Raw genomic sequence first — 26,648 nt, 5'->3', positions numbered from 1 at the left:
GATGGGAAATATCTTATGGATCATTTATGCCCCTCCCAGGAACATGTCTTCGAAGCTTCCCAGGACAGTCCTGAGCATCCTACCCCTGCTACTTTTAGGGAGATAGCCTTATGCCTGAAAGTCTTCCTTATGCCTTGGAGGTTGCGGCACACATAAAGAAGCCAGAGATCTCTTTATGAGGCTCCAAGATATTCTTAAAACATCTGACCTTCAGGAACAAGATAATCGAAACAATGTAAACTTTAAAAGGTCACCGCGAGTCAGTGGGCTAGAGGAGTTGGCCGCAGATGAGATTACAAGCTTCTTTCTGCTGTGCACTCAGGCAGTCACGTGACATGTACAGCAACACAGTGCGGTTAGCTGGTTACCTCTGTCCTACACAGGAACTTATACTGATGAGCAAAGAATGATGTATAAAGATGATTTTTAAAATGAGGTGTCAGGACCTCCCTTTTTTAGAAAAGTTAGCTCATGAAGAGCCACTGCAGCCATGTAACCAAGGAGCAAAAGATTGCCAGAAATAGACATATAAACAAATTCTATAAAGATAAAATATAAACATTCAATTATGCCAGAAATAGAATGATAATTGCAGCAACTTTGGCCTAAAGATTTTCTCGGGCCTATTTGGCAGCGGGCACTCTGAGCTCTAAGAGTTACTAATACACTTCTCGGGACATGGCAGTCTGCCCAGGCTGGCTCAGAGATTTTCCTTCTGTCTAGCGCCCTCGAAGCCACAAAAGTTGGCAGTCTGAGAACCAGCTATCGTCTGCTTCTAGGATCTTAAAAATTGGGTTATGGGGGTTGAGGAGTCAAAATGGCTATAAAAGATAACTGTTTATTAATGAAGACTAAACTTGAAGGAAAATGATTGTAAAAGATAACTCTTTAACACAGTTTATCAGTGAGGATTAAACTTAAGACCCCAGATGTGCAAGAGAAAAAGTTAAACACACATCCAGAAACAAAGATGATGCGATGTGTATTTTGGAACAACATGCTTACTGAATTCTGCGTAAATGAAGAAGCATTCCGGCTGCTAGTCAGTTAGGTTATGAGACTGAGCTACCACTACGGCCAGGCTCACTCCTATCTTCCCCTTGACTCTGTTCTGAAACCTGCTGACTAATGGGTGCCTCTGGTAGGGAAACACAGCTTGGCCTTGTACCATTCTTAAGTCGGAAGCCATACTTGCTCTTGTGTGCAAAGTCTTGTGAGCGCCCACAGCTCTCCCAGAGAACAGTGAGTCTGGGAAACGGGTTTTGTCACATCTGAGAAGTTGTAACTGCCACGACATGGGCAGGACACATCTTTTGTGAAAGGTTGTGTGGTGAAAGAGTCTCTACACAAAGGCCAAGGAATCCCACAAGAATCACACCACGCCACAGACCTCACACAAGAGATTTATTGGAGAGATGGGGGGGGCGCAAAATGGCTGCCTTTGAGTGGGCATGGACAAAAGAGAGACTAGATCATGGCGGAGAGCTTTGTAAAGAATATGGAGCATGCACATAAGGAAAATGGTGACGGCATTGTGGGGCTGTGGGCACCGAGTCATTGGCTGTGGATGCAGGGAAAGCCTATTTCCGGAATGTGGGCAGTTCTTGGTTGAATGCTTCGAGAAGCTTTTGGGTCTGATGGTCTTTTGGGTCAAATGGGTAGAATCCCTGCCTTTCCTGAGGGTGGCCAGGCACTTGACTGGGGCTAAAGTCAGCCCCTTTAAATATATGTAATGTCTTTAAAGAAAATTCAAATACTGCATTTTAATCTATATATCATCTTTGTTTTTAAGGCCTAACGGTTTCAACTAAATGAGGATACTCTCTGATGAACCGAGAAAGCTGGTTCTCGCTCTAAAGTAGTACTATTTGGGGGAGCCAGTCCCTCAAAAAAAAAAGCATCATGGAAACTTTTCTTAGTACAGATATTAAGTCGTTACCTCTAATTGGTACAAATTCACCCCCTGTAAAGAATTGTCCCATGTCCTCAGTCAGGGATCCTTCTATTAGAATTCTCTGAAGTCACCGTGGCCTCTCTGCTATTGCAAACACCGGAGAAGAGTAGGAAAAGGTGGCGTAGACATGAGACAGGGCGTGTGGGCCACACCTGCTCCACTGTCTGCCTCTTTAGTGGCCATGTTACCTGCACGCTGCCCTTTCGCATTGTGCTGCTGTGATTTCAACTCTCTCATGGATTCTCACCCTGCAGAATAAACTTCCTCTGTTGACCTGCGTGACGGCTGAAGGCATTTTATGTTTGAAGATTCCATTGAAAGCTGAAGCAGGGGAAAGAATCAGGGGAGAAATTGATTGTCGAAGGGCTTCTTGCAATCCCTGCTTTGCTAAAACCGAACATTTCTCTCTCTCAGCTCACGTTAACCTTTATTTAGAACCAAATAAATCACTCTGTTCAAAATTTATGCGCTACGCTAAGGTCTGCCGGTAAGAACGTGCCTTTCCACCAGATGTCATTATTCAATATGTAAGTGCAGTGTCCTCCAATAATCCTGCCCGCCTGCCTGGTGGCCTCCCGCTGACCCCGTGTCCTCAAGGGCTTTATTGGGTCACAGGGTTTGCGGCTGCCCAGCTCACCTCTGCCTACCTCTGGCAGTCTTGTGACTCACCAGTTGCTGTCAGCGTCTACTTGCTTTGCAGCAAGGCAAGTAAATGGCTTAGATTATGGGTTTCTTTATTGTTCTTGCTGTACCCCCAAGTCCCCTACCACCACACACACACACACACTCACACACACACACACACACACACATGTGCGTTTATACGTAGGAGTTCCTATGTGCTGTTTAGATTAAGTTTCAGCATTCTCAAGGCCCTAACATATTAATCAGGATATGATGCCTTCTTGAGAACTGGGGTGGAGGAAGACATTGGAAATGTGGCACTCAGAGTTTCTCGGACTTCCTCTGTACGAGGGCATGCAGAAGGGGCTCCCAGAGTAGAAGAAACTGGAAGGGCAGTAACTCTTGAGGACCATGGATATTAGGGTTTGCTGGGCTTTTCTGGAGGGGTTCCACTGCCTTATGTCTGGGAACAAGGAACCGGACTGAGACACGTGGATAACAGTAAAGACAGTGTATGAGAAAAAGACCTATTTCCAAGAGAGGAAGCAGGCTGGGGCAGGGAAAGGTCAGTAGCTCAATGACTGCCATGCAGATTAGGGGCTTTTATGTCATGTGGAATGGGCTAGTTACCTTATTTGCATACAGTGAGCTTTCATGGGCATGGTATGCTACATGTAATATAGATTCATGCATCACATGTTGCTTCGGCATCTTAAATCTCTATCTAGGAGTGTGCATTTTAGTATTACAATAAGCTACAGGTCACCTTCAGACACACCAGAGGGTCCCTGTATGAGGGCCTGTGCCAGGGATTTACTTGGCATAGGGCAGGGGATTTCTACCCTTCCCTCTTCCTGGTTGGTTTCTATCATATTCAAATTTGGCAGTTTTTGCCTAAGGGGTACCACACTTCACTCTCTGCCCTCCCCTGCTTCACATGAGCCCTGCTGTGAGAGACGGAGGCTGTTTTTGCCCCCTTCATTTCCTGCCCAGCTGGGAAACTTCTACTTTCATATCCCCCAAATTCTAAAAGCATCAGGGCTGGTCCAGGAACCTCAGATTTGAGCAAGTGAAGTGTGCACCTACAGGGGATTTAATTGTGTTTTCCTATGTAGTGCTGAAGAGAAGGTAGGACCTGACGCTTGTCTGCTATGCAGTTTCAGAGAAATGGCAGGATGCTCAACGCTGTCCTCTGAGTGAGAAAATGAAAGAATGGGTAAGGGATGGCACAGGGTTGGGTCATATGACACATAGGCTGGCTCTGGCAGCTGCTGGATACTTGAGACAAGACAAGCGTGAAGAAAGGACTATCCTCATTGACGTCTTAGGGACACAGACCTTGGCCTATTCCTTCATAGATGAAAAGATCACACCAAATAGAGATGGCCTAAGGTTGGCTATTTGTACTTTACAGTTTGTTTTCCACTCTGTGGCAGTAAAAGTCAAAGTTTAAGACTGTTTTTATCCTTAAAGGAACCTGGGTTCCTATGTGCTGTTAGATTAAAGGAACCTTGGATGGCCCTTTATTTTATCTGGATTCAGACCTCAGTTATGATGAACTAATGTGCTCAAATACTTGACATAGGAATGAATCCCAACATGGCCTTGTCTCTTTCTCTAGAGGCTCTCCATTCAGAACTAGCCCCACCTGTTGGTGTACTCGTTCTGGGGCAGCAGAGACCTTTGGGACATTTGTTAGAGTTGGTGTTTGTACAGGCTTAAGAGCTTCTCACCCAGTGACTGCCACCACATCTAATAACAGTGCACAGTACCACAATCTCTATCTCTTGACATTTGGATGAGTAAGCTAAGTAGAAAATGTTGCAGCTTCAGGACTAAGCAAAACTGAAGCAAAAGGTCACTTGCTCATGGTCCGGCTCTCAGAGAACCGATCACCAATCCCCATCCTTGCTACTCTGTATCTGGCCACTCCAGGCAGCCAATGGAGTCCATCTTCCCGGAGCAGAGTTACAGTGTTACCAGTTCTCCTTGCCTCAAATGCAAGAACACAGAACTGAAGGTGTCAGAATCAGGGAAAGGGACCCTGCTGTGTGAAATGCTCGTCCCTTTGGGCTTCTCTTTTCCTGTTGTTCCTATGGCAGGGTTTTGAAGCATAAAACGCACCAACACTTACTCCCATGCAAGATTGACATGATTGTTTTTCATGTGATGGCTCCCTGAGCTGACTCTATGCATGCTGTCTTTGCTCCTACAATTGGTCACGTCCCAAATGAGTTCCCAAACCAGAAGGAGACCCGAAGAGATGGAACTGTGAGGTGGGACTACCATTAAAGTAGGGGCTACCAAAGACGCCCCAAGACGTTCTAGAGTAGGGTCTCTAGTAAATCCAGCACTCCACAACACATCCCCCCGCACATAACAATTCCATTACTACCTACTGAAAGCCACACTCATGGTCTCATGGAGAAGAGCACAAGCGAGCTGCCGTGTTTGACGTTGGTTTGTCCTGTTGATATAGCATCCATGCAAGTTTCAAAATCCGAAATAGCCACTGTTTATGGGTCAGGCTTTTATTTTAGGCTTCATATAAATTTTTGTTTATACTTTAATTTTTTTATTTTATGTTCATTGGTGTTTTGCCTGCATATATGTCAGTGTGAAGGTGTTGGGTCCCCTAGAACTGGAGTTATAGACAGTAGACAATTGTGAGGCACCATGTGGGTGCTGGGAATTGAACCCAGGTCTTCTGGAAAAGCAATCAGGGCTCCTAACTGCTGAGCCATGTCTCCAGCCCATGTTTACACTTGTTTAAAAAAAAAAAAACTTTAGAATGCCCACTCACTCATGAATATTTATGCTTGGCTTCATGTTATCAGTGTTCTGAATTAATCAGCCACATTGTATTTCATTAAATGCCTCTGTGACATCTTGTCCTGTTGTCTTTGATCACACTTTTAGTACAAACATACTTTTGGATGATCAGTTCCAACCCAAACTAACAGATTTTGCCATGGCACACTTCCGACCCCACCTTGAGCATCACAGTTCTACCATAAATACGACCGGCAGCGGCAGGAAACATCTGTGGTACATGCCAGAAGAATACATCAGGCAGGGAAGACTTTCCGTGAAAACCGACGTCTACAGCTTTGGAATTGTGAGTGTCACCTACTGGTTTGCTATGGAAAAGAATTCACTGCCAAGGTAATACTAAATCCCCTAGAGAGTGGTTCTCAACCTGTGGGTTGCAACACCCCTGGTGTAGGAGATCCTTCTGTTTATGTGTTGCTTTCATTAGTTAATCAATAAACTGCTTGGCCTGATAGGGCAGAACTTAAGTAGGCAGAGAAGACAGAACTGAATTCTGGGAGGAAGAAAGCAGAGTCAGAGAGCCACCTTGGAGATGCCAGGTCAGACAGGCTAACTCTTTCCCGGTAAGCCACGACCTCAACCTCGTGGTGAACACAAAATAATAGAAATGGGTTAATCAAGATGTGAGAGTTAGCCAATAGGAGGCTAGAGCTAATGCCCAACCAGTGTTTTAATTAATACAGTTTCTGTGTGTTTATTTTGGGTGTAAGCTAGCCGGGCAGCCGGAACAAGGGGCCCTGCTCCCTGCAACACCCTGGAAACGAACGACCCTTTTACAGGCATTTCATATCAAACATCCTGCATATCAGATATTTACATTATGATTCACAACAGTAGCAAAATTACAGTTATGAAGTAGCAAAAAATTAATTTTATAGTTGGGGAAGTCAACACAACATGAGGAACTGTATTAAAGGGTCGCAACCTTAGGAAGGTTGAGAATCTCTGGCTTAGAGCAAACATTTTAAGAGTTTTAACTTTTATACCTATTGAGTTTTCTGTTACTCATTATCGATGCGTTAACTTTCCATAATCTATAAAGCAATAAGATACAAAAGCATTAAGTCGAGTGAAATCCATTGCCATGTCAAACAGTTTAAACTCATGTTGTATCTGTTCTCACCTCCGTGGCTGACTATGTGTGCTCCTCCAAGGTGATCATGGAAGTTTTGACAGGCTGTAAAGTGGTACTGGACGACCCCAAACATGTCCAGCTGGTAAGAACCACTCTCCCGCCAGCACCCGCTTGCCAATGAGCTGTCTGATGGTATTCCAAGAAGTAAGTTTATCTTTTCCTCTTCCTAGCGGGATCTCCTCGTGGAGCTGATGGAGAAGAGGGGCCTCGATTCGTGCCTCTCCTTTCTAGACAGGAAAATACAGCCCTGTCCTCGGAACTTCTCAGCCAAGCTCTTCTCTCTGGCAGGCCAGTGTGCAGCAACTTGGGCCAAGTTAAGACCTACAATGGATGAGGTAAGATATAGAAAATCTAAGTTAGGTAAATTGTATATCTAAGTGAATTATTAATTAGTGAGACAAATTCAGCCCCCCCCCCCACATACACACAGAATGCTAGCCTAATTGATAAACTTTCTAGCTTAAAATGAACACCGCACACTATTGCTACCCATGTAGAGGTCATTGCTAGGTAGATCCAGATTATTATACAAATATTAAATATGGGGACAGCAAAGTAGCTTAGTAGGCAAAAACATGCTTGCCATGCAAGCCTGGTGCCCTGAGTTTGATTCCTGGAACAAATGGACAGAAAACATTGTCCCCTGACCTTCATATGCTCTGGTCAGCACCTTCCAACCACTGTCCCTAACAATAAATCAAAAAAATTATATCTAATGGAAAGTAGTTTGAAGGGGATATTTTATTCAACACCTATTAAGCTATCTGATCCATTAGAAAACACACATTTGTTTTTATTGTTTTAAAAATGTATTCTTTTGTCATAGATATAATCCATTCATTTATAAGTCAATGCTAATTCAGTGCCCATATTGGATGTGTATTTGGGGGATACATAGTGATCAGGACATGGTTCCTGTTCCAAACTTGCCAAGCAAAGACGTCAGATCAATAGATATGATTCTTTGACCCTATAGACAGGCATGATGACAGTCACAGTCCTAGGATGACAGGCAAGGGTGGAGTCAGAACAGAGTGAGGTCGCCAGTCTGCAGCAACCAGGAGGTCCTTGCTGAAGGGGACAGCTAAGCTGTAGATTAGGTGTAGGCAGTAGTGTGGATGTGAAGACATTTTTGAAAGTCGCTGTCATCCTTAGCCGTAGGACTTCAGGCAGTCCAGCATCACGGAGTGAGCCGAGGAAAAGAGAGCTGGTGTGGTTAAAACTATAGACACTTCCAGGAGATGGAGGGGCACTCACTCTATTCTGGGAGTTGGCTTTAGTCTACTGTAGAGCTGGGGGAGATCTGAACAAGGAGTTGTTCTAATCACAGTCTAATCACACTGGCCTGGGATTCAGGGAGACATAGATGTGGCCTGACATGACTCTCAGCATAGAATCCTGTCTGAGCGAGGATCCATCAGTGGCGTTGTAGGACCAAGTTGAGATCCAGGAGGCTGAGGGCACAGCAGCAAAGCTTCACCTGTCTGGATAGTTGTTTGGGTTTTCTCTTGATCCTCAGCTCTACCTATAAAATCAGAGGGATGCCGTTTGCGGAGATGAAATACATATAAACAAACCACTTCGCAAATGCTCAGGTTATTAGGTCATCAGCTCAAATCTGACTGCATGTCCAAATCCTGTGTGAAGCTGCTAAAATACCTGGGGTCCCCGATACTTTATTATTTTTATGACTGTCTCTTGGTTACAGACAAGAGATCTGTAGTTTTAGAAAGCTCCTCCTTTTGATCCTGGCATTTGAGAACTTGATGGACTCCATGAGAATCGTCCACTTTCTGTGGTTGAAAATGCACAAAGACTCGTCTGCAGCACAGAAGGAGGGGGTGGCCAGTTCATGCCTGGGGCAGCTGTCTTAATAGACTATAGTTTCTTTTACATTGTCCTTCAAGTCCCTTGATGTGGCCTTTGAAATAAAGGGGTTTCTCCAATATCTAATGTCCTTTCTAATTCAAAATTTTGTGTATACACTTAGCTTAGTTTTAGTTTTTATTTTACTTATTTAGTTTCCTAAATGAAAATTAGAGAATACTCTTCACTAGGTAGAGAGGAAAATGTCAAAGGGAGTGTTGCTCAAGCTTCCCTCCATGTTTGCTTCCTTGCTAATCAGGTCCTGAACTCTCTGGAGAGTGCAGAGCCCAGCTTGTATTTCGCGGAAGACCCTCCCACATCTCTGAAGTCCTTCCGCTGTCCCTCTCCTTTGTTCCTGGACAACGTCCCAAGCATTCCAGTAGAAGATGATGAAAACCAGAATATTCACCCAGGGCCTCATGAGAGAGCTCTGAGGACAGATAAAGTGACTCAGAAAACCCCTTTTGAGTGCAGTCAGTCTGAGGTGACCTTTCTGGACTTAGACAGAAACGCGAGGAACAAGAGAAGCGAAGCGGCTTGCGATATGCCCAGCTCTTCTTGTGAGGGATGTTGGACCCCAGAGCTTGCAGCAGCATCTCAGGACTTAAGGCCTACTGAGATCACGTTGAGTTCCTCTTGGGAAGTGCCAGGGCATTCTTTTGGGAGCAAGCCAATGGAGAAGAGGTCCTCCTCTGGACTCTTCTGCAGTGAGTATGAACAGTCCGAAAAGCAGTGAATTCACTGGAAGATAAAAGAAAAACAAATGTCACCCAAGGCACCTGAATGAAGAATGTCACCATGAAAAGATACGAACTCCATGAATGAGGCCCAGGGAACTACTGGCGGTGGATTTTAGTAGTGAGAATAAACAGACAGGCCATTCTGTTCCCTTCCATTTCCCCAAACAGAAGACTTAAAGAAATGTGTTATCAGGATGATATAGGTGGACTTTTCCATCCTACCAGTCATTCCTAAATAACCACACAGAGACTTAATATTAATTATAAATGCTTGGCCAATAGCTCAGGCTTGTTACTAGCTAACTCTCACATTTTAAATTAACTCACAATTTTTATCTACCCTCTGCCATGTGGGGGTAACTTCTTTCAACATGGCATGTTCATCTTGCTTCTCTCTGTCTGTTTGGAACTCTGGAGACTCCACCCTTCTCCTTCCCAGCATCCTCTGTGTCTGGCTGTCCCACCTATACCACCTACCTAGCTACCAGTCAGTTAGCTCTTTCATTAAACCAATCAGAAGTCGCCTTGGCAAAGACACATCTTCACAGTGCCCAAAATGATTCTTCCACAACAGGGTGACCGCCTCTCAGTCAACTCCAAGCTAAATTAGGGCCATTCAGAGTTATTCAAGATCCTGGGTACTGACAATCAGATTCAAGCAAAGAGTGGCAGAATCCTGAAGTCTCTCTGTCATCATCCCATTGAGCCCTTGGTGTTGGTCAACTGAGAACCAGCCACATTCCAGAATCAGGTGTGTGCCCCCCGCAACCTGCCTTCAGTGACTCAATGACAGTGGCCATGTCATAACCAGACAGTGGACACGTTTCCACAGTCACCTGGAATAGTATGTTCTCCCTATGCACAGACACCATACTCTTTATAAAGCGCTAGGCTTGGTGGCCTCCCCTTTACTTTCCATCCTCACTCAGAGGCAGCCTTTTGTGTTACTCCCCCCACACCCCATAAATCTCTTACATGAGGTCTGTCTCATGATGTGTCCTTGTGGCATTCATTGGTCCTCCAATCACTGCAAAAACAAAACAAAACAAAAAACAAACAAGCAAAAAGCTCACAAAATAAACTTACAATGTAGTGCCACTGTTTCTACTAGAGTTAGTCTATTGGATTCCACCAGCTTCCCCTGGTCATAGAAAATTCTGGAAACATTGTAGTAAATGTCTAATTTGCAAATATTAATGAATGTCTTTTCACTGTGGTTGACATTTACTGCTCTTTTGTTCATGGCTGGTTAACCTGTCTGTCTGGAAGGGAGTCACATTTACTCTGGCTGGGCCATGTTCTGTGTAGATAGCAAATTCTGATCAAGTCTACATCTCTGTATTTAAACTCTTAGAAGACTTTCTCATGTTAATTCAATTGTTATAAAAATGACATCAAAAAATTACAGTATTTTGTTGTTGTTTCACTAACTCCGAGATCTACTACCACATCCTTAATAGGATGTGGGAAATTTTAATCAGTCATTTTGAGTCCTGGGAAAAGAACCGATAACAAGGGTCTGGACCACCAATCCTTTGGCCCTGCTCTGTGTCTTCCAGGGAAGGTTTCTTCCTGTTCTGTGCCTTCCAGGGTAACCTTTCTCCCTGTTGTTTCCAGAAGCCCCTTTGGATTACCAGGCTCAAGTGTGGGCTCTACAAAGCAGCCCCCCCTCTACCTCCCCTTGCCCCCTCCCCGTGTCCCCCAACCCTCATCTCCCTGCCCCCTTCCCCCAGCCTCTCTAATCCCCCCAGCAGGAAGGACTCACTGCCTAAATAACTGCTGCTCAGCAGCGGCTCCTCACTCTGAATGACATCAGCAGAGTGGCCTGTGTCCCCTGTCTTTCTGGATTATGAGATCCCCACAGCCCCAGTTGCTGCTGTCACAAATGAGCCCAAAGCTGATGGCTTAGCGCAACATTATTCCATGCCTCTCTGGGTTAGAAGGCTTGTGTGCTTCCAGGAGAGAATCTTTGCCTTGTCTCTTCTCACTCCAGAAGTCACCTGTACTCCTGCCCCGCTTCTCCCCACTTCCCTCTCCGTCACCTCCCTACCTCTTTCCCAAGGTCTTTCTCTTTCTCTTTCTCTTACTCAGGACTCCCTGCTTCTTTCTTATAAAGAGCCCAGGAATTGCACTGGGTCCATTTAAATGGTGACGAAAATTTCTTATTCTCAGGATTCTTAAGTTATCACCTCCTCCAGTCCCCTGATCTCATGGGATGCCAGATAGTTGCAGGTTTCTGGCCTTTGGGTTTCTAACTTCTTTGGGGGCTGTTCTCCTGCACACTTCCTAAGTGTTAGGGGTTCTCTCTTCAGGATCTCTTTCTCCTGCACACTTCCTGAGTGTTAGGGGCTCTCTGGTCAGGATTTCTCACACTAGCCTCCACACAGCTGCTGTTTTCTTATAAGTTTAATGAAGCTATATCTACAGATCCACATAATCAAAAATCCAACCACAGTAAGTTAGCAAAGTATGCATAATGGCTGTTTTTATGGCAATGAATAGAAATACAGAAGAAAGCATTTCCAGAAGATTTTACAGGATCAGTTCTTCAGAGAATTGGGTGGTGCTGGTTTTTTTTTTTTTTTTTTTTTTTTCTGCGTTGTGAGAATCAGTACTGTTGGGTTCATCAGAGTCATTTTGGAATCAAGGTTCAACTTGAAGAAAAGAACAACAACTTGAAGAAAAAAGTCATCAGAAATCAGAAACAGGGCAGGTAAACAGAGAAGGTAAAAAGTGTGAAGCTACAATTCGCTGAAAAGGTAGGAGTTTTGGTTAAAGCACACGAGAAACTTCAGTCTAATTGACAAGCCTGAAGCAGACATCAGGAAGGAAGCTGGAGGAGCCCTTGCTCACGGACTGGTGCCAACAGACCTGGCTGCCCAGAGTACCCAGAACTATCTTCCCCACTGGCTTCTAAACTGCATGAGTGTTCAGACTAGGAACTTTAACCCTTGTGTCTTGTGCTAGTTTAGCACTCCAACCCTAAAGTATTGAGAATGAAATCCTGAGCCTGTACACGCTAGGCAAGCTCTCTTGCACATCCTCAGTGTAAGCTTTTATTACACACACACACACACACACACACACACACACACACACACACACACCACACCACTGAGCCTGGTATCACAAGTCTGCAATCAGAGCCATCCAGGAGACGAGGCCAAAGGACTACCAAGCTCAAGGATAGGTGGGGATGCGGCTCAGTGGTACAGCACTTGCCCAGCATGTTAAGACTCTGCTCAATCCCCATTACCACCCACTTCCCCACAACAAGCATCAGAAGCCTTCAGCATTTGACTTGCATATTACAAACCATTTGGAGACTGATTTAGCTTCCCTCAGGGAAGTATGTGAAGGCAGATAAGCTGAACAGAGACAATTAGCCTGCAGTTGTGTGAAATCGACACAAGTCACGATAGAGCATTAAGAATCGACTCTGCTACTAAAATGACGCCGACTGATGTATGACTATGCCCATAGATGAGTGCTCTCTCAGTTCTCAAGAAAGCTTCATCTTGCAGTAGGTAGCGGGTGACATAGAGATTGACAACTGGTCGACCTACAGAGAGCAGAAGGTTGCAGAGTGCTCAGCAATGGGACATTCATATCAGAAGCTCCCTCCCCAGGCTCGGGGATCATTGTGGAAGAGAGACTGCCAGAGGCAGTGAACGGCTGACTACATGGCAGGGCAGTGGCACATATGAACTCACAGCAGTTGTGACAGCATCCACAGACCCGCAGAGCTCTAAGCCAGACATAATCCCACCCCCAACTGAAGAAATACTGGTAATAGATGGTTTCTGGGAGAGGAAGGGTCAGTTTTCTTTAAGGATTTAACCCAAATCTAACAGGTCAACCAAGCTCCAGGGCGATCCTCACACCTATGATGATTTGGGCAGTACAAACTGGCTGGGTAGGAAAATGAGGGTGGATCTGAGAGGAGTTGGGGGGAAGGGGTATATATGATCAAAATACAAACATTTCATACATCGTCTGAAATTTTCAAAAAATGAATAAAATGTAATTTTAAGAAAGAATTAACTACATTAAGCTGCTTTTGACTCCTCACCTAGCGATGGAGCTACTGAAGAGATTCATCAGCTAGCTCCTGAATAAGTTCAGAAAGGACGCATGAAGTTGTTCAAGAAGCAAAACCCAGCAGCTTGAAATATAAGAGAGAGGGCAGCAGCTAACCGCACGGCTGAGGCTGCTGTGACTGAGTGGTAACTGGTTCTGACAAAGTCTCTTGTAGAGGCCGTCGAGAGTGTGCTTGCAGGCCCACGCTCCAAAGGGCTACCCATGGCTAAGTGAAGAGAGCTTTGGGGAGATACATGTTCCACATAGAGCGCCCATTCCTCAGACTTGTTCTCCACTATCCTTTCTCAGTTGACATAAAATGTTTTGCTTGCTGGATTCAGTAGACGCTGGGCTGAAGTTACCAATTAGAATCAAGCTAACAACAGTCCAGCCGAGCTGCGAGCGTGCTCCTTCTGTGCTGCAGGTAGTGATGGGGCCTGGAACAGCACTGAAGGAGCCACAGTGGGACATGAACGATAAGGGGAAAATGAGAGCTAAACTCCAGAGGGGGGACATCAGTTCTACGGAGTCCTGTCTGGAGGGGCCATTTTGTGGACTAAGCTACGCAACGTGAGACTGTGACCCGAACACTTCCTAGCTGAAAGGATAGTGTCTTCTAGTTTTAAAGAGTATAACACAGCTGAAAATTATGATCTTTTTTCTTTTTTTTAAATTTTTTTTCATTTATTTTAAAATTATGCCGTTTCGATAGCAAATTATCGGACCAGCGCTAGTTTATAACACTGTCACTTTGTAACAGCGTAAGTTGAAAGGGAACTTTCCGTGACACCTATGCACCATGAAGTTAAAGATGTCCTCAAGAGAGGAATTAGGGGAGCACAATTCACAAATGCCATGCAAGTGGAACCAGTTTCCACTAGCATGTTGAAGCGGGGAATCAATAAACAGGCTGATTATCCTGCCGTGATGACAATTTCATGCCATTCTGGGAGTGGACACAGCTAATCACAGTGGGACTACCAGGCTATCAGATACCAGGTCTGGCCATATTTCTCTTTTATGATTTTGACTTAAGACTTTTAAAAAGAGCTGCATTAACTTCAGCCTAGAGTAAATATTAATCTCTGACCTTTTACGGTTTCTATTTTATTCCCTTCAGAAAAAATGTAAGATTGCACCAGGGAACGGTGAAGGCGGTGTGCCTGTTTCTGTCATTCCCTGCTGGCGGTGCTGAGGCTGCGGACCGAGACAGCAGAGCAATTGCTGACATTTTCATTATGCGTTTGTCTCGCACTTTGAAGGCAGGAAAATAATTTCTGTGTTTACTCATAGCCAACACTGGCTATTAAAATGCATTTCCCTAATAAAAGGCAAACACTGTCTTTGAGAAAGTCTTGCTGGTACTACCCCGTCTTTCTCCCTGCCTCACACTTTCATTCCCCGGTCCATAATCAGTGGAACGAACTAAATCGCACCGTTCCTTGTTTCCCCGAGGACCCCTGATGCCTTTCTTCTCCCTCCTATTCTAAATCTTCCTTTGCCGGGGTTGAGGTTTGCATTTGTCTGTATTAGTGGTTGGCCTTTTAAGGAAGCAGAACGCCTTTGCAGTATTTCCACCAGGAAATATGAACTTGCCTGGGGATGAATGGCTCCGGGAGTTATTTTCACCTTTAGGGATGAAAGGCAAATTGCAGAACTAAGATCTGGGGACTGTTTTGTTGCTGAGAATGTGATGCTGATGCTTCTAGATATTTCTTCTGAGGAGGAAGCAAGGATTGAGCCATTCTTTATGTTGCTCCAGTCACTGTGAGAGCTCATCTCGAAGCAGAGAAAGAGGAGGCATCTCCTTCTCCTCCGTGTTGGTAAAACTGGCTGACAGTTTCATGGAGGAAGTGGAATTCTTTCTTAAACTACAAAAGGAAACAGTACCAGGAATGATTGGAGTTGTGGTGTCCTGTCCTGACCCTGGGAAATGATCACAAACTAATTCAATTATAATCAAAGGATTTATTGATTAGCTGCTAGCAGGATGACGGCCTTGAAGCCAGATCTCAGCATGTTGTGTAGGAGGGAAACGAGGAAGGGCTTTTAAAAGGCAAAAACCACAAAAAGACCTTCAATGACTAAACAAGCAAGCAAAAACTGGTCTGTTCTGTCAAGTGAAGTGGTCAAGGTGACCCAAAATGATACTTGGGGGTCTGCATAAGCAAGTTACAGAAGCCAAAGAGGCGGTTGTCATATTGTAACAAGTAGATGGTCGTAGCTGTAAACAGCGCTGGGTGTGGGTAGCGGAGTGAAGATACTGGGAACATATCTTCCAGGCCTGGAGGCAGAGACAGATGGCTAGCGGGTGCCAAGACGGATGGCTAGCACAAAATGGAGTTCCTTTAGCCGCCACATTCTCCCTCCAGCTTTAGATCCTATGAATCAAATCCTTGATTCACACACACACACACACACACACACACACACACACACACACACACAGGCTGGAATCCAGAAGTAGATTCTGTTGCTAGTGATGGAATGAACCGTGAGGCGGGGCAGGTGGGCAAGGAACAAGCGCTTCATTCTTCCTCGTCCTTTGTATTGTCTGCCACCAGAAGGTGGGGCCCAGATTTAAGGGGGGGGTCATCCCATCTCAAGTTATCCACATTTAGGGTGGGTCTTCCTGTCTGGAATGGACCAGTTGAGAAACTCCCTCACAGGCGTGCCCAGTAGCTTGGGTTTTAGTTAATCATAGATGTAGCAAAGCTGACAACCAAGAACAGCCGCCAGACAGGCCAATGGACAACTCCCACCCTTTAACTACTCAGCACCCACTCTTGCCTGTCTACCACCTATTTAAACTGCCGGGAATGGTAGCAGTATGAAGCAAACACACCTCGCGTGAGGAAGAGGCTACCATTACCTTACAATCGGTGATAAGCGGTTGGAGAGATGCTCAGTAGATAAAAACTTTGCAAACTTAAAGACTTGATTCCAAAATCCTTAGAAATACTTGAAACCCAGGCTGGCATGCTAGCTTTCCTATAATCCTACTGGGAGGCAAAGCCAGGAGAATCCTGGGCAAGCTGGCAAGCTATATTAGAAAATCAAATTAAGGACATCTGTACTCAGCAAGGGACCTGCCTTAGTAAACAAATCGGAGAGCATCGAGGAAGACATTCCATGTCAACATGACCTCCGTATGCACGCATGTGCAATCATGTACATACACCCATGTATGGGAACATACATACGTGTATACACACCACACAGACATGCATAACAGATAAAATAAAAAAAGAAGTGACATAAATTCTCATCAGTCATGATTTCCATCTCTAGATGGCATTAATTTTTCTTTCATTTTTAATTACACCCTCCCTAAATTTCCTAACAATCAAGATCATCATCTGCTACATTTCTTATATATGTAAAGGGAAAGGAAAAAGAAAAAGAAGTTCCAGATGAATTTATGCAGATGAGTACAGGGACAATCAGAAGGGAAGATGTATGGCCGACTGCTGTAGAGCATCAGTATGCTGTCATCGGCAGAGATTTATCTTTCCAGCTTGCTCCCTTCATCTTCTCCCATGCTCCTTCTTGTCCTCAGTTGGTGAATCGATATTGTATTAGCCAGCGTTCTCCTGAGGAGCAGAACCGAAGGGATACTGGTAGGTAAATAAGAGGAAATTCTTAGGAATAGGCCTCCACGGTTAGGAAAGCAAAGAAGCCACATCGTTTGCCACTGGCAAAATGAGAAGCAGGAAAGCCAGGGGGTTGATTCAGTCTGGGGTCCGAGAAGGGGTGGACTTCACTGAAGTCTGAAGGCACACCAAGAAGAAATGTTCAGCCCGAAGGCAGGAGAGATGACGGTTGACTGAGTCTGAAGGCGCACCAGGTAGAAATGCCCAGCCCGAAGGCAGGAGAGACGGCTGGCTGTCCAGCTGAGGAGAGACAGTGCCTTGCCCCTCCTCTTCCTTTCCTTCTGTTCCATCCGGCGCTCAACTTGATGGTCATCTGGATTGGTGTCCTCATTCCGTTCTAGAATCTTCTAGAAATTCCCTCACAGGCACAGCTGGAGGAGCCTGCCAGCCTGCAGGAGCCCAGCCCACACAAGATCAGCCTTCGTAGTTGTTTTCTTTTCTTCCCTTGTTGAAGGGCACCGACTTTTCTTTCTGGAAGGTCTGAGTGTTTTGTGGGGTGCGACAATTTGTTTTTAAAAATTAATTTCTGTCTTAGTCAGGGCTTCTATGGCTGTGACAAAACAACATGATCAAAAAGCATATTGGGGAGGAAAGGGTTTATGTGGCTTACACTTCAGCATTGCTGTTCATCATTGAAGAAAGTCAGGACAGGAACTCAAGCAGACCAGGACCCTAGAGATAGGAACTGATGCTGAGGCCATGGAGGGGTGCCGCCTACTGCCTTGCTTCCCTTGATTTGCTCAGCCTACTTTTTGTAGAACCCAGAGCCAGGAGCCCAGGGATGCACCCACCTCCAGCCCTGGATCACTAATTAAGAAAATGCCTTACAGTTGAATCTCTGGAAGGCCTTTCCTCCACTGAGGATCCTTCCTCTGATAACTCTAGTTTATGTCAAGTTGACACACATGCACGCACGCACGCGCACGCGCGCACACACATACACACCAAAACAAAACTAGCCAGTACTGCTTATATCCTAGTTACTGCTCTATTGCTATGATCAAACACAAAAGATCAAATATAAATGATCAAGGCAATTTATGAGAATTTGATTGGTTTACAGTTCCCGAGGCTTAGAGTCCATGATGGTAGAGTGAGGCTTGGCAGCAGGAGCAGCTGAGAGCTCACATCTCAAATGGGAACCAGGAGGTGGAGAGAATACTGGAAATGGCTCACGTCTTTGAAACCTCTAAGCCTGAACCCCTTGGCATATTTTCTCCAAGAAGCCATAGCTCCTAACCCTCCCCCAAGAGTTTCAACTAACTGGGGACTAAGTATCCAAATATTATATGAGGCTATAACTATATGAACCACCTCCACAATATGCAAGACTGTATAGGGAACTACCCTTAGCATCCACATCCCTCATAGATTATAAACTCCAGCATCCGTGGCTTCACTGTGTTCATGAATCTGACATCTGCTTGGTAACTGGGTTCAGTCCACAGACCCACATAGTAACTTCTCTTCTCAGCGCAGCCCACAACGGCAGTCTCTCAGCTCCAGGTTTGTGAAAGAACTCATTTATATATGTATGGATCACCTCTCCCTTGAGACCCAGGACCTTTAAATTAGCAGTCATTATAGTTGAAGAGTTAAGAAAGAAATGAGAAAAAATATCCTATCAAGGAAGTGTACTTAAGAGTAAGGGGGCACCACTCCCAAGTGGCCCTTTGACTATCACACCTGTGTTTTGACCATGAGAGAAATAACTTTGTGAACTGATCTTTGATTTAAAGCCTGTTCCCTCTAATGTCTGTGTTGACTCTTAGCTATAGTGTAAGTGAACTCTCTGCAGGACATTTTGAAGATGTACAGAGACAGCTCATTGGGTTAATGGAACACCTGCATCAGTAAGAGTATTGAATTCTCTGGGTCATTATTCCCCCAGCCACCTCACTTGCCTTATGGTAAAATGAGTTCTCTGTCAGAGATGCGCTAAACCCACCATACAGGGCCTTGGATGCTGATTTTGGTGAGGGCAAATCATTGTTCCTGCCCCACTTTGAACCCAGATGGTCCAAAGCAATCTATCTCTCACCAGTTGCCATTTGGAGGGCTCTCCGCACAATGGTGCCAAGTAATGAGCTCAGAACTGACTTGTACTCTGGGCAGCTAAGCCGTAGGGGAATCACATCAGCTTCGATGTGGAGAAGCCCACACATCACTTCAAGCCTATTGCCATGACTACCATGTACCACAGATGCCAGAAAGGCTCAGCCTGGTGCTGGATCATGGATTGGTTCAAGAGACTTTGCTTTGTATGCCATTGTATTCCCTGGTGCTATGAACATGGGGCCTTCACTAAACATTCCATGCTGACCTAGCAGTTTAAGCAAAGGCAGGGCCAGTCCCAATCGGGCTTCGCAGAGTTGGACAATACAGAACAGAAGCCAAGGAGGTCTTGACTTGATGGTTGGTTGTAGCTGGAATTCTAATTGGTCCTGGTAATGAAAACCTGGAGTCAGATACAGGGCAAACGCTAAAAGATCAGATAAGCAGAGCAGCCAGCCACAGTTCTACCTCTACTGAGTCCTCAGATTGAATAGGCAATCCTGTCTCTACAAGTCCGCAGACTGAATGCTCTGATCTCCGTCTCCTCCTGCCTTATATGCCTCTCTCCGCCCAGTCATATTCCTTCCTGTCTCCATTTCTTTAGTGCTGGGATTAAAGGCGTGGGATCCCACATTCTGGGATTAGGAGGTGAGTCACCACCTCCTGTCTCTGTTTGTCTTTTATATTGGATCAATTTTGGGTAGCCCAGAGTGGCCTTGAACTCACAGAGTCTGCCTCTGTCTCCCATGTGCTGGGATTAAAGGCATGAGCTACCAATCACTGCCTGGCCTCTATGGCTAACCAGTGGCTAACTACACGCTCAGATCTTCAGGCAAGCTTTATTTGTTAGATCACAAACAAAATGTCACCACAGTTGGTATTTCTCAGTGAAGGATGCTTGAGATTTTTTTGTGTGTGGGAGAAATAACTTGCCCAAAAAGAAGATGATATTTGAGGCTGCCCAGTCAAGACTGCCTTTCCCCAGGGAGGATGTGGGATCACCTTCAGCTACATACTTGTGGTCAACCAATGTCCCCTTATGCAAACCAATCCAAGCGTACATCATTAAACACTTTGTGACTATATTATATTTATATTTAAACCCTATTGCTCTCTTTTATCTGTTCAAGGATGCCCTGTTGCTATTTCTTGTTCACAAGTATTATACATAGCTTTAGCTACTCCAAAGTCTAGCATATTTCCACTTTATTGCTCAAACCTGTTTAAAGACAACAGTTTGAAAAGGCTGGGTAACTAGTCAACCTCTTCCTCCTGCTCCTCTTCCTCTTTTTGTGTATGCGTGTGCATGTGTGTGCGCACTAAGTACACTTTCCCATGCCAAAGTGTGTAAGAGGCCAGAGATTGACACCAGAATGCCTTCCTCGCTCTTGAAATAAGGTCTCCCATGAACCCAAAGTTTGCCATTTTGGCTAGGCTTGTTGGGCAGTGGGCTCTCCAGAACCACCTGTCTCTGCTCCCCAGCACCAGAGCTACAGATGTGTGCTGTTGTGTTCAGGTTTTGTGGGTGGCAGAGATCAGACTCAAGTCCTCATGCCAGTGACAAGCACCTTATCCCGAACCATTTCCCCGGTCAACATTTCCTAACTTAGTCTTACTTCCATTACATTTTTCATTACCCAATAATTATTCAAGTGGACTAGTTTTTAAATCTTACCTGTTTTCCCCAAAGAGTATAATAACAGTATGAAAGATAACCATGGCTGCATTGTTTAGAAAAGTAGTTAGAAAGAACTTATATTTTTTAGCAACCAGACATTTATTAAATATGTTATAATTAAATATAGCCATTAGTATACTATATAAGATTGCTGATCCATCATTGTTAAATATTAAAAGGTTGACTACTTTGTGTAAACTCAGCATCTACTTTGGCAAAAAAAATATGGATACATAACAGCAGAAAAAAGACTAGAAGAAAATATAAGTATCTAAAAGAAAGTGGGTTTAAGTCAGGTGGTGGTGGTGCACGCCTTTAATCCCAGCACTCAGGAGGCAGAGGCAGGGGGATCTCTGTGAGTTCGAGGCCAGCCTGGTCTACAAGAGCTAGTTCCAGGACAGCTAGGACTGCAACACAGAGAACCCTTGTCTTGAAAAACAAAACAAACCGAAAAAATTAGAAGAAAGTGGGTTTAGTGAGATCCGCTTTTTTGCTTATCTAGCCTTTCTATATTCTAAGTGATTGATATGCATCGCTTCCACTTAAAATGACTGCTGTTAGAATAATGTAAAATTAATTCTGGTGATATTATTTGAAGACATTTGAGGAGGCAGTAAGAACCATATTCAAAAGCATGAAGCAATTTTCACTTTGTAGTTTTCCGTGTAAGAAAGCTGGTTTGGTCTCCCTATTTAACTTATTATTAATTCCCATAGTGATGGTCCGGGCTGTAACTCCTTCCGTTTATTAATTGCTGGTACCTCTAGCCATAGAACTGCAGACACGCTTTTTTGTTGTTGTTCTCTGGGAGAGATTATTATAAGACATTGAAGATAATGACCCCCAAGCAAGTATTCGAGAAATTAGGCTTAATTTGTCACCGCACTTTCTGTGACAGGAAAACCATTACGCCTGGTTCGGTGTGGGAGAGTAGGCTGCGCTTTTGTGCTACTGGGTGCACCTTGCGCAGCCAACCCGCCACACACCCCGGACGCCAGCCATATACGCCGCATTGATTAGAACAGAGACTCTTCAAAGTCTATCCGGGCTAAAGTTGCACTGTTCTGTCTACTGACCATTAGAGGTCTGGGAAGAGCCTACGAACCCCTCTGCTCCTGTACCACCGATCTCACACACAGGAGCTAGGTAGGGTACAACTCCACATTAGCACATCCAGCTCTTACATGGGTGCCGGAGAACTGAACTTGGGACCCCATGCTTTCAAAACAAATACTGTTCCCATTGAGTCGTCTCCCCAACCGCAACCTTTTCTTCAGTGGATTCATGCGTGCAAAGAAAGCTCCTCCTGACACGGCTGTCTCCCTCCGCTTCTTTACTTCTTCCTCTACTGTTTTTGCGCGGAGGTTCCCACGTTCCTCTGCGCAGAGGTTCACACGCTCCAGGTGGTCACGTGAGGCTCTGTCCTCTCCCTAAGCTCTCCTCCTTGTCTTTCTTTTATGAGTTCATTCTGTTTTGTGATTCTAGCTATCTGTTTTCTGGCGACTCCTGCAGTGTTGGCGTCTGGCCCATGGAGTCAGGAAGCAATGTGACTTCAGCCGCTCACAAAGCTCCCATTGGATGACTTGGGAAATTTAATCTATGTCCCTTCGCTTGTACTGTGAGACTAAAGTGGTTGACTTTGGTTTATCCAACTTCTCTGTCATCATAGCCTTCCAATTAGCTAAAAAAAAAAAAGTCTGTTTTTTTCAAAAACATGTTTTATTCGTTTTTTGAGAAATTCATCTAAGTATTGTACGTGTATCATTTCTCCCTGATCCCTCCTACCTCCAACTTCTCCTGTGCGCCCCCACCCCAACTTCTCAAATGTATGGCCTCTTATTATTTAATTATTATTGTTACACGTATGTGCATGTAAATTTATGCTTACAATCTGTTGAGTTCAAACAGTCTGCTTTGAAAGTTCCCCGTATGTAGGGAGTCATGTAAGGGCAATCTGGATGGGATTCTGTGCAGTGCCTGTAGACTCACAAATATCCAAAGGTCACATTTTGAAGGACATTGTTCGACGTGCTAAACCAAATCGAAGGGCCCACAGATGGGTGCCAGCCCGTTCTTGCCTATTTCTTGAGCTTTCTCCACTACCGCTAAGTGCTCCGCCTCACCGAATGAAACTGCTGGCAACGCCGGAAAGCACCTGCTTTCTGCACCTCTCTCCAGCCACTGGCACTCCCTCCTCCTTAGCCCATCGTCAAATCAGTTCCTTCCATTTAGTCAGTCTCCGCCGCATCTCTGAGGAAACTTTCTACCCAAGCTCACCTAGCAAAGACCTGGATTGTCCTCAGAGCCCGGGCAGCACCTAGCATGCTGCCAACAGGCTGACAGGAGAAACGCTTCGCCAAAATTCCACTAGGGGGCGCCTTGTCAATGGTTTAAGAAGACACTTGGGCGCAGGCACTTGGTGGATCAACTGCATGAAAAATTCAGCCTCGTGTTTAAATTTTAAAGTCATTTGTTGTTTATTTAATGGAAACTGAAGTTCTGCCATGTCGTACAAGCCTGCAAGCGCTGTATGATTGTCAGTGCTGTCTGATTTTATGGATAATGTCAATACTCATGCTTGAGGAAAAGACAAGATGAAATTGAATGTGGCATTTAGTTTTGAACGTTAAGAATTCAGATCACTGCCCACATTGGAAATATTCCTTCTTATTTTTAGGTGACTGCCCTAGATAAGTTAATATTTAAGTAAATTAAATGATCGCAAACATGTTTGTAGCTAATCTCAAAGACCTGTTATTTCAAATCTTTATTTTTAGCACTGCCTCTCTTTGAAGCCCAGCGGCAGAATTAATGATATATTGGGACCACTCATGTAGTTGTGTTTAATACCACGGAGGTCTTAACAAGGGGAGCAGAACAGTGAGGAGTTGATTTTAATAGCAATTAATAGCCTTTTTAATACAGCACAAATATACTTAGCAGAGGCATAATCCTTAACTATTTTAGTTTTCACTGTAGATGCAATATTCTTGCCTGGTTTCCAACGTAGTCACGGCACTGAGATTCTGCTTTTAAGGGAAACGACTGTTCTTTTTGACATCATTCTTGGAAAGGCAGAACACTGAGCTTCGCGTGACCAGCTTCTTAGTACCAGAAACAGCAGCCCGTGGTTAAATATAACATAAGAACAAGAGGGGCAACGACTTAAGGGACGCTTGACAGAATGAGTGAGGAAGAGTGTTTCCCAGGGCGGGGGGACTATCAGGACAGCTGTCTGCCCTCCTCAGAGGCTCCCTCACAGCGAACTGCCTGACGTCTATGTGACTCTCCAGAGCGTGCCATGGAAACACTATCATTAGATAAAGGTTGTCTGTGTGTGAAACTGATTTGCGCAGAGACTTTTATAGTATGCATGCTCTCGTCACTTTCAGAGACCTCTGCCTCTTAGATTTTCCTGCCTGCCTTAGAGTCACCAACTCTGGGGAGAATTGTTGGAGCCTTCTGGGCTGCGTGAACGCCACTGTGAGTTTCTAAGGCATGATTTTCTCACCCAACAGGGAAACCATTTGTGTGTCCTGTGCCTGGACTACTCCAGCGGTGTGTGATAGGACCAACTTCTTCCTTTGGAGATAAACACAAGGGGAAGCGTGTGTTTTGGTTCCGTCTTTCTTTGAGGTGAGCCTTCCTGTGCCTCTTGGATTAGGGTGAATTTATGGCAAGTACTCCTTCAGATCTGGACACTTTTTCTTTTAACTTTTATTCTTCTCGCATACATTATATCTTGACTGCAGTTTCCTCCCTCCACTCTTGCCAGTCCCTTCCACCACCTCCCTTCTTTCTCAGATCAACACACTCGTTCTTTGGTTACCTTTTTTTTTTTTTTTTTAAAAAAAAAAAGCAGGTCCTAGGGCTATCCATTGAACATGGTCTAACAAGATAACATGGGCACAAATGCAATAAGTTGGGTACAAACCCTCATATCAAGGCTGGACATGGCAATCTAGTAGGAGGAAAAGGGTCCTAAGAACAGGTAAAAGAGACAGAGACACCCCCACTCCCATGGTTGGGAGTCCCACAAGAACACCAAGCTACACAACCATAAGGTATATGCAGAGGACCTAGCTCAGACCCATACAGGGTCCTGGTTAGTTCATTCTGTAGGCCTTGTTCTTGCGGTGTCCTAGACCCCTATGGCTCCTACAATCCTTCCTCCTTCTCTTCCGTGGGGCAGATCTGAACACCTTCATCATTAATTGCTTCTTCCATCTGTCCTGGAAACTCGTGGGCTGATGATGGTTTCACTCCAGACCCCAGTGAAACCCCCCAGGGAGTTCCAACTGTAATCTCCAAGAGAACTCTGGGGATCTTAGCTCACCTTTGCCAGTGGAGCATCTGACATGAGGCAGGCATTTAATGAATATTGTTGAACATTGTAAATGCATTGTCCCAAAGAATAAATAAGATAGTTTGTGTTTCAACCGTCATGAGCTGCTGCGCAGAAGGAGATAATAAATGTTTACTTTTCACCGCAGGGTGTGGCGAGAGGTGTGGGCCTAGGGCTCTGACTGTGGACTCTGCCTAGAGAAACTCACTCCTCAAAACTTCTGCCCATTCTTTCGGAACAGTGCTCCCTACTCGAGACGATAATTGTTCTTTTGTCCTCCTTTCTCTTCTAGATTTCTTTTTGAGATCTCACATAGGCTAGGTGGGTTCAAACCTACTATGGGTCTGAAATTGATTGTGACCCTCTCATCTTCCTATCTTTACATCCCAAGTGCTAGGATTGTAGGTACACATCACCAGGATCAAAGCAAGGATGTGTGCATGCTAGGTAGAGACTCTAGCTATTGAGTCATAGCCCCAGACTGAGTTCAGGTTCTTTATATTTGTGTGTGTGCGTGCGTGCGTGTGGTGTGTGCATGTGTGTGTGTGCACACGCATGCATGTGTTGTGTGTGTGCGTGCGCATGTGCTGTGTGTGATGTGTGTGAGTGCATGCGTGCATGTGGTGTGTGTGTGCGTGTGTGCACATGCATGTGTGTGTTGTGTGTGTGTTGTGTATGTGTGTGTGTGTGTGTGTGTGTGTGGTGTGTGTGTATAGCCTGATGACCGAGGTCAGGATGCCCTCCCCTGGGGACCTCTTCTTTTCTGAGGTAGGGTCACTCACTGAGCCTGGAGCTCACCACTTCCACTGAGCAGTGAGCTTTCAGGATCAGCCCACCTCCACTGCAGCGCTAAGGTTACAGAATTGAGTTGTCATGTCTGTCATTTCCAAGGGTGCTGGGGACCCAAACTCAGGTCCTCATTCTTATCCAACACAGGCTTTACCCACTGAGCTGCTCCCCAGCCCCAAGGACACTTTAAAAGTGCTTTTGTTGTGAAACAAAATGTATAGAAAGCTCCATAAATCACCGCAATAAAATGCCATCCAGAAGACTAACTATTACACCTAAAAATACTACACAGTTAACAACCCGAGAGTCCCCAAGAGTCCCTTTCCATGCTGACCCCAAAGGAAAGGACAACTCTGTAGTAACTGATGGCTAATTTTAGCAGCTTTATTGAGATACAGTCCGGACATCAGACAGTTCATCCGCTGACAGTTCATAGTTGAGCGTTTCTAGTGTAGACCTGTGCACCCATCACTGTGGGCACTGTGAAATATTTCCTTGTCCCTTTCTTAGTCCGTGTTCTATTGCTGTGAAGAGACAACATGACCATGGCAACTCTTATAAAGAAAAAGATTTTATTGGGATTGGTTTACAGTTCAGAGGCTTAGTCCGTTATCGTCATGGTGGAAAGCATGGGGGCATGCAGGCAGGCATGCTGGCAAAGTAGCTGAGAGTTCTACACCCAGACTGGCAGGCAGCGGGAACAGAGAGACATTGGGCCTGGCTTGAGCATTTGACACACTTCAGCAACAAGGCCACACCTTCTATTGGCGCCACTCCCTAATGACTAAGCATTCAAAAATGTAAGCCCACGTGGGCCATTCCTATTCAAATGACCACACTCCTCAAAGAAGTCTGCACATACTAACAACCACTCTCCATTGCCTCTAAACCACACAC

The 26,648-nt window shown here is 45.0% G+C and overlaps 1 protein-coding gene across 1 annotated transcript in view; it reads left to right on the top strand.

The window, feature by feature from the left end:
* Irak3 (interleukin 1 receptor associated kinase 3) overlaps window positions 1-10,558 on the top strand; it is a 55,983-nt gene extending 45,425 nt beyond the window's left edge. The window contains exons 9-12 of the mRNA XM_048418382.3: window positions 5,498-5,696; window positions 6,565-6,627; window positions 6,716-6,880; window positions 8,671-10,558. Coding sequence (XP_048274339.2) covers window positions 5,498-5,696; window positions 6,565-6,627; window positions 6,716-6,880; window positions 8,671-9,147 — 904 coding nt within the window. The 3' untranslated portion in view covers window positions 9,148-10,558. The remainder of the gene's footprint in view (window positions 1-5,497; window positions 5,697-6,564; window positions 6,628-6,715; window positions 6,881-8,670) is intronic.
* Window positions 10,559-26,648: the final 16,090 nt, after the last annotated feature.

This window comes from Myodes glareolus, chromosome 26 (assembly GCF_982192425.1).
Source record: "Myodes glareolus chromosome 26, mMyoGla1.1, whole genome shotgun sequence".
Taxonomy (NCBI): Eukaryota; Metazoa; Chordata; class Mammalia; order Rodentia; family Cricetidae; genus Myodes; species Myodes glareolus.
This window is presented reverse-complemented; position numbering and strand designations above follow the sequence as displayed.